This window comes from Neoarius graeffei, chromosome 10 (genome assembly GCF_027579695.1).
Source record: "Neoarius graeffei isolate fNeoGra1 chromosome 10, fNeoGra1.pri, whole genome shotgun sequence".
NCBI lineage: Eukaryota > Metazoa > Chordata > Actinopteri > Siluriformes > Ariidae > Neoarius > Neoarius graeffei.
This window is the reverse complement of record NC_083578.1, coordinates 85,066,011-85,082,565: the sequence shown is the minus strand read 5'-3', so window position 1 is coordinate 85,082,565 and position 16,555 is coordinate 85,066,011. Positions and strand designations below refer to the sequence as shown.

The 16,555-nt window shown below is 42.8% G+C and overlaps 1 protein-coding gene across 2 annotated transcripts in view; it reads right to left on the bottom strand.

Moving 5' to 3' along the window:
* The window catches only part of hdac6 (histone deacetylase 6), a 73,356-nt gene that overhangs the window by 7,668 nt on the left and 49,133 nt on the right, over positions 1-16,555 (bottom strand). For both annotated transcript variants that reach the window (XM_060932469.1, XM_060932471.1), the window contains exons 23-25: positions 8,298-8,472; positions 7,829-8,220; positions 7,588-7,722 (exon numbers count right to left, since the gene is read on the bottom strand). In XM_060932469.1, coding sequence (XP_060788452.1) covers positions 7,588-7,722; positions 7,829-8,220; positions 8,298-8,472 — 702 coding nt within the window. The remainder of the gene's footprint in view (positions 1-7,587; positions 7,723-7,828; positions 8,221-8,297; positions 8,473-16,555) is intronic.

The following is a 16,555-nucleotide window of genomic DNA, read 5'->3' as shown; positions in this document are numbered from 1 at the left end:
ATGTTTGAACTCGTTCCATTTCTCAAAGGCCGATCCAATCCTCAAACCAAGGGTCTTCGTGTTGTCCCCAGAGTTTGTGATGGTATAACCGAGATACCGAAAGTTTCTCACGTTTTTTATTTCGGTGTTGCTTACTTGCACAAGGCTTTTACTATTTTTGATGGTTTCCTCAACATTAAAGGCCATTGTTTCTGTTTTAGAACATGACATCTTTAATCCAAAACGAGTGAACGTATGGTCATAGATTTGCAGAATATCTTGTAGTTCTTCAATTGACTCTGCAAAGATTGCTTGGTCGTCAGCGTACAAGAGTTCTGTAATTCTGGTCTCTCCTCTGCTCTTAGCGTTTCGTCGGAGTTCCCTTGATGAGACTTCATTAGGGATGTCAAAAGACGCGAGCGCCCTCTTTCGAATGCTGACGTAATCAAGCCAGAAGTTGTGTTTGTTTTGATAGCAATCAGGAAAGTTTGAAAAAAGTAGGCAGTAATCGTCATTTAAACTCGTTTTTGTGCAATATTTCGTTTGGAAAACAGTTTTCAAAATGGCGGCACTGACACCTGGCTAACACTTGATGTTTCAAAGTCTCGCACAAGTCTCGTGAAGATCGCGCGGATAAGCGACGCCTGCCGTGGACCGAACGAACTAAATTCAACACGGATAAAAACCGAATAAGCCGATAAGTATAATATTTAATTGCAATTAGTTGCCAATACGAGTCATGATATAAGGTTACTAAAACTGAAAACGTAATTGAGTAACACTTTAATTAAGAAATAAAGTAAGTTTAAAAATGACTTCAGTTCTGCTTTAAATGTAATATGTAATCCAACCCCTTTTCCAAAAAAAATAAAATAATAAAATTTTGGGACACTGTATAAAATGTAAATAATAACAGAATGTGATGGAAGCTCTATATTTTATTGAAAATAGTACAAAGACACCATATCAACAACATTTACCAATTGACCTAATTAGTTTTCGGGGGTTTAAGCATTACACAACTTTTCCAGTCTTTTCTTGCCCCTGTCCCAACTTTTTTGAAAAGCATTGCTGGCACTAAATTCAAAAAGAGCATATCTTTTTCAATAAACCATAACATTTCTCAGTTTCTACATTAGATATGTTGTTTTTGTACCAGTGTTGTAGTCGAGTCACTAAACCTCGAGTCCGAGTCCAGTCTCAAGTCCCCAGTGTTCAAGTCCGAGTCATTAAAAAAATTTCAAGTCGAGTCCACTATTGATCTGAGTTGAGTCCAAGACTCCAACTGCACCATGTGACGGTGTCTGTTTCAGCGCCATTAACATTAGTTTGTTCCTGAACATGCCGTATGAACAGGTGAATGTGCTTCTCTTTATCAGGGAGTGTGAAGTATTCTGTCAGAGATGGTTGGGAGACGGATGTAAGTGCAGAAGGTGTGTTTATTAATACAAGTGAAGACTGTAAACAATCCAGAACGACAGGCAAAATCGTAAAATGGTGAAACAGGCGATAGGTCGAGTGAGGCACAAACAGGCTATCGTAGACTCGGCAGGATCAAAGACGAGAAACAGGAAATCAGCGATCAGGAAACCAAACAAGGAAAGCAGGCTCAGTAATGTGTCAGCAACGCAACTCAATACTTCGCAAAGTAAGTATTCACAGTTTTTATATAGGCGCACTGATTGCGCCTTAATCCTGTGCAGGTGCGAGTCGTTTACGGCGCGCATGATAGTCTGCTTGGCATGTGCGCTGTCCGGAGCGCGCCCAAGAGTCTCTCTGATACACACGCCAAGGCGCACACAGGTGTAACACTCCTACACAAAATTAGTGCAAAAGTTAATGTAAATATAAATATCTCATCTCGTTATCTGTAGCCACTTTATCCTGTTCTACAGGGTCGCAGGCAAGCTGGAGCCTATCCCAGCTGACTACGGGCGAAAGGCGGGGTACACCCTGGACAAGTCGCCAGGTCATCACAGGGCTGACACATAGACACAGACAACCATTCACACTCACATTCACACCTACGGTCAATTTAGAGTCACCAGTTAACCTAACCTGCATGTCTTTGGACTGTGGGGGAAACCGGAGCACCCGGAGGAAACCCACGCGGACACGGGGAGAACATGCAAACTCCACACAGAAAGGCCCTCGCCGGCCACGGGGCTCGAACCCGGACCTTCTTGCTGTGAGGCGACAGCGCTAACCACTACACCACCGTGCCGCCTTGTAAATATAAATATCTTATGCCAAATTATTATGGCATGTCACAAAAAATAAAGAAAAAATCCGAGTCCTCGTCTCCAATTTACGAGTCTGAATACAGTTAACGTACGAGTCCGAATCCAAGTCTGAGTCATCAGTGCTCAAGTCCAAGTCAAGTCACGAGTCCTTAAAATTAGGTCACGAGTCGGACTCGAGTACTACAAGCCTGTTTTGTACTAATGAAATATAAAAGTTTCCATGATTTGGAAAATTTCATTTGAACTTCAAACTTTTTTGCTGTTTAATGAGGTATTCTTTGTCATTTATTGTCATTATCTTTCATCCACATCACTATAATGTCTTTTGAGCTGAGGGGGTTGAATATTTCTGATTGCAACTGTATGTTTTTTTTTTAAACATATCTTACATATTTGTATATTGACAACTTATTTATTCTTTTATTTCATGTACTATCTTTTCTTACTTACTTTCATTTTTTTAAAATATTATTAATTATTTATCTATCTATTTCTTTTTTGGTAGGCTTTATTGAAGGGAAGTTTATTCCTGTTTCCAGGCTTCCATCAGCACCTGTATTAATTTCCCCCCTTTCTGTCTTTTATTATTCATTGTAAAATTGTAATTTCCTCACCTGGGACGGAGTCCACCACGGGGCGAGGTATTGTTTTCGGTGGGGTTTCTTTGAATCTTTGGGGTTTTTTTTTTGTTAGCAGCGTTACGGGAAAACAGCTGGACCAATGTTCATGAAACATTCAGGATAGATGGGCATTGGTGTCAAATAGAACCGCCAACATTTTGAGGATCATCCAGTCAAGGTCACCAAAAAGGCCAAAATTTTTTTTTTTCGCAATAGCTTCCTTCATATTCATCAAATTTACTTCAAACCAATTCCAAAATGTTCATCTTTCAATTCTGCTTCCATTGATATGCTATATGACGGGGTATCTCTCATAGTTTTCTTTCAAACTTTAATTTGTGTGTGTGTGTGTGTGTGTGTGTGTGTGTGTGTTAACAATCTAGCATCTAGACAGTTGCACCGATTGACTTCAAATTATCAGTGTAGGTGGGCAATGGTCCATAGATTACCTGATTAAATTTTGGGGTAATCGAGTCAAGGTGAAGGTCAAGGTCACCGGAAAGGTCAACCTTTCGGTCAAAATAACATTTTCCATTATAACTCAAAAATGGTTGCTGATAGACAGATGTTTACTGTTATGAGCATATAGGAACTCCCATATGACCTTTCATTTGGCACCAGGACCTTTGACCTTGAGTGACCCTGAAAGGTCAAACTCAAGGTCACGGATTTTCAGAGGGCTGTAACTTGAAAACGGTTGAAGGTAGACTGATATTTACCATTATCAACTTATAGGAAGTGCCATATGGCTTTTCATTTGGCACCATGACCTTTGACCTTGAGTGACCCTGAAAGGCCAAACTCAAGGTCATGGATTTTCATAGGACTATAACCTGACAGCTGATGATTGAGAAATATTACCATTATCAACATATAGGTATAAAATAAGCGCTGCCAGGCGAGGTTTGTTTTGCCTGGCAACACTTGTTTGTTATTCTGTGTGCTGTAAAATCATTAAAGTAAAGTAAAAGTTAAGTATTTTCCAACACCAGCACACCCTGCAGTGTTTTGCTGGCAGTCAATCCTATATAGTATATAATGATGCATACTGTTTATTACTCACAGGTTGTAAATATTGTCATATATGACATATGATATGATAAAAATCTCCCAGCCCCAGCAAATGGCTGATTGCTGATTGATCGATTCATTCATCCATTTAGTCACTGACTGTTTCTTTCATGAACAAAAAAACGTTGAGAATCGTGACTGAGGTCATTTCCTTAAACACATACGAAACCTTCCTAAACAATATATTACCGCCATTAAAGAAATTTAAGTTCTTTCTGCTACGATTTGCTAAAATCCCAAAAGTAGTAGTCGCTCATCTGGCCTGCCATCAAACCAACCATGACGACCAAAACATCCAAGAGAACCGAAATGTGACGATGTGAAAGACGACCAACCTCCACGACAAACTGTTTACAAAAGGAAAATCAACAAAGGATTTCCTAAATTTTGTTCCCTGAGGGAAGATCGACCCAAAACATTGATCAGAACTGAATTCGCATGAGAAATGAGAGAGGAGATACAATTCTAGTCAGAATAAAATGCAGGGATGAGAATGAAAAATATTTTAAAAGTCTGAAAAAACCGGGGCGGGGCCCATGGGGCTAATGATTTTTGGCTTTTTTTTTTTTTTACCCCAAAACCATTAATTTTATCAGCAAAAAGTTGCAATTTATTTGGAAATAAATTCCCCTTCTTGGTGGACTCCCAGGTGAAAATGATTAATATGGTACAAGAGACTTGTTTTTAATCAATTCACATTTGATGATTTAAAAAAAATCAATGCACCTTTTAATATAAACGAGCTCTACAGTATTATATTTCTGCATTTTAGCTATTCATGTCTTTGAATACTCTAATCCTTTAAAATGAAGTGCAAACCAGAAAAAAGTTCCATCATATAATTCTCAAGCTTTCTTCTGATGTTATCATGGTAGCAGGAGGCCTTGCATATTAAGCAGGCAACATTCAACATCACTCATCACTTCCCTTTCAACTGTTGTGTGAACTAACGAGGTTTTATCTGGACAGGATGTTGTGTAATGTAATACAGATACCATATGGTCAATCTGAAGATCGAGATGGTGATTTTGAATTAAAGAACAGGCATGTACAATGGGCATTACATATTGGAAATTTTTTTTAAATCAAAAACTATAAGTTCATCTCGGCCTAAAAAGTTTGGGCAGACGCTCCCGCGCGGCACAGGCCAGCAATTCCCCCCCCTATGAAATGAGCAATAAATAGGAGAGTTATACATGCTATCATACTTCAAATTTCATCAGAAATATAGATATATGATACTATGATTCTCCCCAACATGCTACATTAGATAAGCTAACCCCATTTATAAAAGATACACACTTATATATGACATGTAATTGATATATATTTTTTGGGGCGCGCGCTCTCTCTCTGCCATGCCGATCCTGTAGGCTGCACTGACTCAACTGAAAACTCCGGTCCTCGAGAAAAGAGATAAAAGCCCGTCCACACTGAAAGCTGATTGGCTTATTTTGCTGAGTAACCCAATCAAGATGCTCTTTGTCTGGCATGCGCTACATGAACAGGCACACAGGCAGTGTTGCCAGATTGGGTGGTTTTAAGTGCATTTTGGCAGGTTTTGAACATATTTTGGGCTGGAAAACGTCAGCAGTATCTGGCAACACTGCACACAGTCTCCCTCACGCGCGCACATTCTAAGATGCGTGATGCATACCTTAATATTGCGCGCGCGCGCACGCTCTTGCTCGCTTCTATCAATATGCAGGAGACTCCCGGAACTTCCGGGAGACTTGGGATGTCTGCGTTATAAGGTGACCACAGATCGTTAATGATACCCCCCCCCAAAAAAAAAAAACCTCAACGGATTTACATCGATCTCAAAAACGATCATTTTGGTCTGAAAAAGTCGGAAATCCGCCAATCGGCGGAAAATTCTCATCCCTGAAAATGTGTAAAGTTGCCCTGATTACTAATTGGCTCGCAAAAATTTGACAATACAATGACCAAGTGTTGTGCAGAAGGTCGAGTTCTTTCAAATAAAACAATCCGAACTGAAATCCATTCAGAACTGAGTGAGGGAGGAGATACGATTTAACTGAAAATAAACAGGAAAATCAACGAAAAACAAACAACCAAGTTTTGTTCCTCAAGAAAAGATCGACTCAAAACATCGATCAGAACCGAAATTGGATAAGAAATGAAAGAGGATATAAAAAAAATTCTAGTGAGAGGCCTGGAAAATTAATTAATCTGGCCTAATTAGTAACTTGTTAGCAAAAAATTTGACAAAACAATGACCAGGTTTTGTGCGGAGTGATGAGTTCTTTCAAACAAAACAATCCTTGACTTGCAAGTGACGTCAAAGCAAAATAGAAACCCGGATGTCGGCCATGTTGGTGGATATACAAATGCGGGGTCAAGCGACATTCCATACAAAACACAGTCACGCGTGCGCAACTCTCTTTGTTTTTCCACTGCTTTAAGCGTTCTTTTAGCTCTGCCATATCTTTGTGCTGTATATGGTTGTGGTCACAACAGTACTCGTCACCGTGGCACGTTCCGATTCGGAAAGAGGGTGAGGAAACTCCGAGGCTTAGTACGGACAGGAGATGAGCACGGCTGAACAACATCGGCAGGGCTGATCTAACAGAGGCTAAAACCAAAACAGCTCGCGTTTGTAGTGATCGTTTTATCTCAGGTGAGATTCAAAAGCTTTCTCGATAATATCATGGAAGAATTTTATTTCGTGTTGCTAGAATTTTGCTATAAAATGAGCGTTCTCTCTTGTCGTGATTCACTCGGTCGTTGTTATAATTTTAACACGTGTATTACCATTTCGCTTCTAAGAGCACCAGCAAAATTATACGATAGAAACAATCCAGGGGTGGCACGGTGGTGTAGTGGTTAGCGCTGTCGCCTCACAGCAAGAAGGTCCGGGTTCGAGCCCCGTGGCCGGCGAGGGCCTTTCTGTGCGGAGTTTGCATGTTCTCCCCGTGTCCGCGTGGGTTTCCTCCGGGTGCTCCGGTTTCCCCCACAGTCCAAGGACATGCAGGTTAGGTTAACTGGTGACTCTAAATTGACCGTAGGTGTGAATGTGAGTGTGAATGGTTGTCTGTGTCTATGTGTCAGCCCTGTGATGACCTGGCGACTTGTCCAGGGTGTACCCCGCCTTTCGCCCGTAGTCAGCTGGGATAGGCTCCAGCTTGCCTGCGACCCTGTAGAAGGATAAAGCGGCTACAGATAATGAGATGAGATGAGAAACAATCCAGACTGGGCACCCACTCAGAACATGGGCTATGTTTCATCCAAGGTCGGACTTGATTCTTCGGCAGCCGAACCAGATAGAACGCGATATCTGAGTACTCGATGGTCAGTAGAAGCGTCTTATCTTCAGAAAAGTCTGACTTTTGGGTCAAAACCACACACATCTATCTTATCTTTGTATCAAATCTTTGCTTGACCGTTCAAATCATGGTAATACTGAGAAAATTCAGCACTGTTTACAGACACGCTTTCAGTGGCTGCCATCCTAGTTGCTTTGTATATCCACCATCATGGCGGACGCTCATGACGTTGCACATTTTGATCACATGGTTGCACGTCATCTATTGGAACGCCATGGCAATCGTCCTTACGGCCAGATGAGCTAATTACACAGTAGGCAGCGTCAAAAGACAAGACAACACACAGGAACAGAGAACTTTTCATCATCCCCGGGAGAGATACCGTACCCCGGCCATGTCCACGGCTCCACACACAAGCTCAAAGACGGATTTCTTCGTGTAACCACACGCTCCCTCCAGCGCAGGACTCTCCTGATCACGCACAGCCCCAGCGTGCGATTCTTCAGCCGCCGGTTGTACTGACTGCAAGGCGTGGAAACAGAAGCCATGAATGTTTTCATCGAGAAATTAAACATCCCACATCACTTCAAGTTGGTAAATGCGAAAACTGAATGATGCTACAGTTTACCTGTTTGATGGGCGTGGACTCAGCTTTTACATCACCGTCCTCTATACCGCTTTCAGTCCCTCGGACAGGCGATCCCTCCTGCACTGTTAAGGAATCCCTCTGTGGGCTAGGCTTCATTTTAGGTCTAGCCCCACCCACAGGGATGGAGGCAGGGCTGGAACTGGCAGATATCGTAGACGTGCTCAGGTCTAGAGAGCGCAGGCCTTGGGTGAGTTCATCCAGCCCTGAGTCCTCCTGATCAGTAGGGGGCGATGCTGGTGAAGTCGTCACTGGGATACGCTGGTACTGCTGTTCAGGAGTGACCCGAGGAGGAGAAGTTCTGCCTTTTCCTGCTGGGGTGTGCTTGATTTTAGGTTTAGGAGAAGGCAAGGACAAACGCAGGGACTCTGGAACTGAGAGAGAACAAAATAAAATAAAGAGGTGAATAAAGTGTTTTATTGATGAATTAGTTTTGCGGTCACAGCCTCACTCTGTATTCTGAGAGATCTCCAGTAGGGGGCGTGTGCTCGCAGGACGTTGTTGATGCTAATGGCGGCGCTGGGGTGAGGAGGAGGCAGAGGAGGCAGCAGTGGGGGCGTGTCACCCAGGAGCATGCTGGTGCACATGGCCATGGATGTGGAGATGGACGTGAGGTTATAACCTCCCTGTGTGGGGAAAAAAGACACGATCTAAGAGTCTACTGCTTAGACTGAGTGTATAAGATCAAAAATACAAAAGTACAAGTGAAAACAAAGCTGCTCAAACACGACAGTCAGACAAAACCCTTGAGATTTTAGTCGATTAAGATTATAACTTGTCATACTGTATGATATGAGCTCAAAAGAATTCTACAACAGGCTGTGAGGTGTAATTATTTGTCTTTTCATGTCATGTCAGATTACATGATGAAGACCTGCGAGGAAAGAAATTTACTATGTTCTGCTAACGTCATCAATCCTCAAACCTGAGTATCATAGTAGCGATGTTGTGACGAGACAAAACATGTTTCAAACTACAAAAAATAGGAGCTTGGAGCCATTTCTGGTTGGGTCAAAGACAACAACATGAATTCAAAGTTAGCTTGAGGTAACGAGACCTTCAATGACGGCGTGGCTCACTCCGGCCCCGTCTAGTCCAGAAGGAGAGATCTAAAGTGGGCCACCTTCCTTGCACAATAAATGCTGCAAGCTATATACAAGCTATATATAGAAGCGATATCCACCCTAGGAATACCGACCTACTTGCCAGAAAGAATCCAAAACGGCAAGAAATTGACCGAGAAGAAGCAATTTTTTTGTTGTTGTTGTTGAACTGCTCATTAAGGCTTAATTAGTCCATAACTTCATTAATAATTGTAATTAAGCAAATCTGGATAGAAGTTCTATGCACCCTAGGTACCCCTACCTTCATGCCAGAAAGAATCAAAAACGGTGAAGAATTGAGGGAGAAGAAGCGATTTGTGTGGAAACTGCTCGTTAGGGATTGATTGATTACTCCGCATCTTCATTATTAATTGCAATTATGCAAATCTGGGTAGAAGCTACTGTATATGCACCCCAGGCAGACCGACCTTCCTGCCAAAAAGAATAGAAATCGATGAAAAATTGAGAGAAGAAATGATTTTCGTGAAATGTGGACGACGGACAACACGACGGCATAAGCTCATCACCTGTCGAACGGATGAGCTAATAATAATGGCTGGTGTTGAGTGGTATATCAGATATATTCCATTCAGCTAGCATGATATTGAACAAGTCAAAGACGAGTAGCTGAATGGAATATATCTGATATACCGCTCAACGCCATTATTATTATTAATACACATTCCTTTCAGGTGTTCGACGCGTCTCTCTTTCAAAATTCTCTCAAAATCTTCTGTATTTAACAAAGCAAACCTGGCGGCCATGTTTGTTTCCAAATTGTCCCAGTCGCTCACTCGCTAGTGTGGAAGTTTTACATCTCCAACGTGTGACATCATGTTGTCCTGACAACCGTGTAATATCGTAAACCATACTCAACGCTCATTTTCCATTGGCTAGAGTGACGTAATACACGTAGGATAATCGATATGCTAACAATATTGCATGCTATCAAACCAAATGAATGAAACCCGCTAGAAGGGAATAGAACACATTTTTATTCCATTGAAAAGGTGTCCTGTATGTAATCCTGTGCCAGTGCTGTCCTCTTATCAACTCAAAACCAAATCATTCTTTTTATACTACACAACGTCATAACCGTAGCATATTGATTTGTCGATAAGTGCACATTACACTGAAGCCCAGCTGCTCTTGTATACAGTGTGCATGATGCAAATAAATAAAATACTAAACCGTGGCTTTTGAGACTGGACCCACGGGACTCATTACTGTGCATGATTTAGTGCTTTCCTTGTTGTAACACTCCTCGCACTGAGACGTAATGACCCGACGAGGAATTAATGCACAAACTGTTGACGGTCAACCTCCCAGGGAATGAATGTTGTGTAAGAAGAATCTGAAAGTGGAACATTCTTGAATGGTAACGCTGACTGATCTATACTAGACATTCGGTGTGATATTATCAGCTGATATGAGTTAACTGCAGATAAACCCGTATCGGTGTTTATAAAGCGTGATAAATTATAATTAAAAAAGAAACAGAGATGGAAGATGAATCCTTCAACCATGTTATGAGAGTTATTATTGCGTAGTTTGTCCACATGGCAACTCCAATGTTGGCATGTTTGGAACGGCACCAATCACAACAATCAGCTGACCCAAGCAGAGTCATGCAGAGCAGCCCACGATGGAGATCATCTACATTCGTGGTAAGTTAATAACCGTCACGTGAAACAGATTACATAAGCTCCGGTCACACTACAGCTCGAGAAGCTTTGTGATGGGTTACTGATGAAAATGAGATGGTGGCAATGCATGGTGATCTAACAGGTGAGCTAAAAGTTGTGGTTACACAGCAGGTGAACACTTAACTGTCACGCCTTCGCGCACTTGAACCTGGCGCAGCTCGAGCGGCTGCACTCGCTCACGGATCGCATTGTGCTTGCTCTTGGGACCCAGTCGTCATGGGAAACACCTGATGCTGATTTGAGCGCAATCAGCACGCGCATATAAGGACACTGTTTTTCACAGAGACTTTGTGAAGTATTACCATTATCACTATCATGTTTGTTTCTAGCCATGTTTATGACACTGGTTTGGTTTCGTTTGTGTTTTGTTACTCTGACCTTGCCTTATGTTTTGTTTTTGTAAATATTGCGCCTGCTAATACACTCTTCCTGCACTTACATCCGTCCACCACCGCATACCTGATAGAATACTTCGCAAAGTCTCTGTAAAAACAGCGTCCTTATATGCGCGTGCTGATTGCACTCAAATCAGCATCAGGTGCTTCCCATAACAACAGGATCCCCAAATGTAAATGCACTTTTTAAGTCTCGGTGAAGGTCAGGGGGGAATCAAGATGGGGTATGCTTTTAGGAAAATATTAAAGGAAAACTGAAGTAAACTTGCTTTATTTCTTAATTAACGTGTTATTCAATTACGTTTTCATTTTTAGTAACCTTATATCGTGACTTGTATTGGCAACTAATTGCAATTAAATATTATACTTACCGGCCTATTCGGTTTTTAGCCGTGTTAAATTTAGTTCGTTTGGTCCACGGCAGGCGTCGCTTATCCACGTGATCTTCATGAGACTTGTGCGAGACTTTGAAACGTCAAGTGCCAGCCAGGTGTCAGTGCCGCCATTTTGAAAACTGTTTTCCCAAACGAAATATTGCACAAAAACGAGTTTAAATGACGATTACTGCCTACTTTTTTCAAACTTTCCTGATTGCTATCAAAACAAACAAAACTTCCAGCTTGATTACATCAGCATTCGAAAGAGGGCGCGCGCGTCTTTTGACAACGTTGGCAGATGTTGGTGTTACATCCCCGAGGATTGAGTCCAGGGAATGGGGAGGTAACAAAGTACATCAACCGAGAGAAGAAGAAAAACAAAATAGAGGGGAAACGGAAATACATGAGTGAGTTTATTTAGAAAACAAAAAAATAAAGGGTCACAACAAAACGGAAAGCAAAACCCAAAACCACTCCCTATGAAGTCAAGGTTGTGCACCTAGGCGCACTGAGACATCACTATTAACACACACACACACACACAGCGTCAAGGACGCGTTATCCTAATGGGCTTCATGGGCAGCTGCCCAGGGCCTCGGCCACTAGGGGGCCTCGGAGGTAGCGAGATCGGAAAATATGAAACGATATTTTCAGAAGTTTTGATCAGATTGATAACATTTTTTGATGCATTTCGCCACCCGTAAGGAAGCCCACCTTGTCCCGTCGCATATATCACCCGTCATTGTCAATATGATCACTGTCCACCATGTCTTCACACGCTACGCCAGCTTGAGTTCAATGATTTAATTAATGACTTCGCTTTCCAGAAAAGTAGGAAAGTGCCCTTGTAAGTTGACCCATGGGTGTCAAACTGAATGCGCAAAGCTGTGTGCCACTACTGTTTGGGACATTACGTGTGAGAAAGGATGAAATGTCTCACATAGCCTAACATTTTGAGATTTATTTCTGAGAAGCAAGATATTTTTCTTTGTTATCGCTCTTTGTTTTCACAAGTTAAAAGTCACCTGGATTCCAAAATGAAAACGAACGGTTATATACCAAATGAATGTTCTTGTTCTGAATACTAAAGAAACTGTTGTAGGCCTCGGTTATGTTCTTGACATGTTGTTCATTGACTCACTCATTCAAAGGCTTCTTGAAGCTAAACTTTAGTTAGCCAGACTTGTTAACCGTGATGTCTGATGGATTTTTTTCACCATGCAATTGCCTATTTCACCATTGCTTTTGCTCGATTAAATAGGTGTTGATGGATATAAAGTTTTATCGTTCAATAGTATTTCTAATTGTGCCACTGTCATTATTTAAGTTTCTGTGTCTAGTTAGACAGGCACGTCTGAGGGGGTGAATTTGCTGAGCGCAGTTGACAACAGGCGGGGGTGGGGCCTCGGGGGTGGGGGGTGGGGGGTGTCTGCCCAGGGTCTCGGCAAGGATTAACGCGGCCCTGCACAGCGTAATCGCTGTTATCAGAAATCAGATTTCAGTTATCCACACAGCGTAACTGCTGTAATCTGACAACACCAAAAAACACACACAGAGTGATCTCTGTAATACAGGGTTAAATTGCGCACGCATGCACACACACAGCATCCACACTGCTGTCTGGCCAATGGCCCCGTCCGTAGGTTTCCCCAGGTCTTTTAAAACAGCCACTTCCGGTGAACAATTAAGCGCCGGCGCAGCTAACCACTCACAGCAATGGCGGTGGGTGGTACCTGGAGAGAGACATTAAAAAAACACACACCCAACAACACAGCCGTAACACCCCCTCCCATAAGAGCGAGCGGGTAGTTTGCTAAAATACACATGGCATACAAATACAAATGACATTACATAACAACAATGTGTACACCATTCCTTTTTTTTTTTCAATTGAACCCTCTTACCCACAGGACAGTGCGTCAGCCACAACATTGTCTGTCCCTTTTTTATGCCTGATCTCAATGTTGTAGCCTTGTGCCAGCAGAGCCCAACGCATCAACCGCTGGTTATGGTTGTACATCTGGGCCAAGAAGACAAGGGGGTTATGATCAGTATATACAATTACTGGAGAAGAATTGGAGCCAAGATACACTTCGAAGTGTTGAAGGGCGAGTAGCATGGCTAAGGTTTCTTTTTCAATAGTGGAGTAGTTCAGCTGATGACGTTTGAACTTGACCGAGAAGTAGCATACAGGATGGCATACACCACCATCCCCATCCTGTAGTAATACAGCACCGGCTCCAGAGGCACTAGCATCGACTTCTAGTTTGAAAGAAAGAGAGAACTTAGGTGCAGCCAGGACTGGAGCGCTACAGAGGAGAGACTTAGACAACATCAAAGGCATGTTGACAATCATCATTCCAATCAAAAGGAACAGCAGGACTACACAGGTTGGTGAGAGGAACAACCACAACAGAGAAGTTTTTACAGAAACATCTGTAGTAGCCAATCATGCCGAGAAAACGACGGAGTTCACGTCTGGTAGTGGGAACTGGATAGGACAGCACAGCTGTGACTTTAGCATCTACTGGATGGACCTGCCCATGACCAACCTGTTTCCCCAGGTAAGTGACAGTGGCCTTAGCGAACTCACACTTGGCAAGATTAAGGGTTAACGAGGCTTCAGCAAGCCGCTGGAACACCAAAGTCATACTGGCGATATGGTCTGCCCAGCTATTTGAATACACTACAACATAGTCAAGGTAGACATTACATTGGGGAATATTCCCTAACACCAGGTGCATCAGGCGCTGAAAGGTGGCAGGCGCGTTTCTCATGCCAAACGCTATAACCATGTATTGCAGGAAATGGTCAGGTGTCACAAACGCGGCAATGTCAGAGGCTCTGGGTGATAAAGTCAAGTTTATTTATTTATTTGTATTGTAAAGGAACCTGCCAGTATCCTTTGAGCAGATCAAGTTTAGTAATGAGCACTGCTGGGCCAATGTTGTCAATGCAGTCCTCCATGCGAGGCAATGGGAAGGAATCTGGTACTGTAACTGTATTAACCTTACGGAAATCTGTACAGAAACGATGGGTGCCATCAGACTTAGGAACCAGCAAACATGGGGAACTCCAAGGACTGCAACTGGCTAAACCATTTTCCAACAGATACTTAACCTCTACCTTCATTATTTCCCTCTTTTCTATAGGACAGCGGTAGGCATGTTGCTTAATGGGGACAGCAGTACTGACATCAATGTCATGGTGTAACACACTTGTACATGATGGCACATCATTGAACAAAGCGGGGTAGGAGTGAAGGAGTGTAACATCATCCCTCTGACACTTAGGAAGATAGGACAAATGGGTTTCTATGTTAGACAGAAACTCAGAATTTGAAAATCTACCACACGGCTGACTGTCAGTTAACCCTCTCAAACCATCAGAATCAGAAGCACTTTATTGCCAGGTATGTTGCACACACAAGGAATTTGACTCCGGTTCGACTTAGCTTTCATAGTACAGACAGAAAGTATAGAGAAACACACACACACACACACACACACACACACACACACAGTCTCACTGCAGTGAACTCCAGGGGGAGAATCGCGTTTCTACAGCGACAGCCTTGAAGGCAGTGCTGGCTGGGAGAGCCAAGATAAGATTAGAATTTGTTTAGACTTAAGATGGGTAGAGGTGTCCTTTTTCGCTTAACCTGCTTGTCCAATCTGGCCACCAAAATGATCCATTTCTCTTTGCAAAGCCATCAACTTCTCCGTGATGTTAGCAATGTTGCGACTCAAGTTCTGAATAGCCACAGTCTGAGTGCCGACAGCTCTGCCCACTGCCTCAATCATGTCGGGCAGCTTTGTGGGGCTTTGAACAGCTGCCACTGTTAACTAATTTCCTCGATACACCAGGGCAATGCCAAGTCCAATCAGCAAAAATCCTGTGATCATGGTTCCGAATAGGTAAATATCCTCAATGTCCTCCACGGAAAGAATCACCAAGCACACCACCTCTCCCAGGCATCCATGGTGTATCCGGCTGCAAACGTTCCGGCAGGACCCCCCAAACCAGACTTCTCATCAAGAAGATTGTGTCAATTGCGTGAATTGACCAGTTGATCAAATCCATAATTTTGATTCGGAGAACAGTGCAGGAAGGGTCTCTCAGACAAGACGAGTCCGCAGAAGCAAAGCAGGAGAGAGGCTTGTCAGGAAGGGAGAGGCTGAGATATGAGAGATGAGAGGAAAAAACACCCACACATTTCGCTCCTATCAGGACCGGAATGTGTAGGCATTAAAAAAAAACCCTCAGCGCAGCATTCCGTGAAGCACGGAGAAGAATTAACACAACAATTACACAAAAACATAGAAAGTACAAGAGAGCAAAGTCCCGTGGCAGCCGTCTGCGGCGCCATCTTGGATGGAAACCAAGAAATCATCAGACAAAGATCCTACACAAACCAAGGAGGCAGATGTCTCACCAGGGGCAGCAGTCTCCGGAGTTTTTTCCTGCTCCCCCTGAGTAGCTTCCCTGGAATGATAGGGTTTGAGCATGTTAACATGGCACAATCGTGTTTTTTTTTTCCTTCGCTCAGGGGTGTAGATGACATAATCTGTATCAGACACTCTACTTTTTACCACATATGGACCTAAGAAACGGGCAGAAAGAGCAGAGCCAGGCATTGGCAATAGATAGTTTTCACATGACGTCACAGAGTCGGGGATTCCCTGGTGGCGGCCATCTTGGAGGGCTAGCTTACCGTACGGGTCACTGAGCACACATTGTAGCGCGCGAGTTACATTCATTTATATATTATTTACATTTATAGTTACATTACTACTATTTAAAGCTAGCAATGGTGCACACCTGTTGTATTCACGGCTGTCGTAATAGGTCAGATGATGATGTCAAGCGGAGCTTTTATGGAATTCCCACTGTACGGGAGCACTAAGGCAGCAAAGAAACTCAGCATACAAAGGAGAAATCTATGGCTTGCGAGAATCAACCGCAAGGATTATCAGCCTTCCAAACACAGCAAAGTCTGCTCCGATCATTTTATAAGTGGTAAGTTGTTTAAATAAACAATCAATTGTGTTTAAGTTTGTTTTTGGAAACCAAAACATCGTGTGAACAATCTCTGGAGGATGCCTAACTGGAACCGCTGAGTGTACGT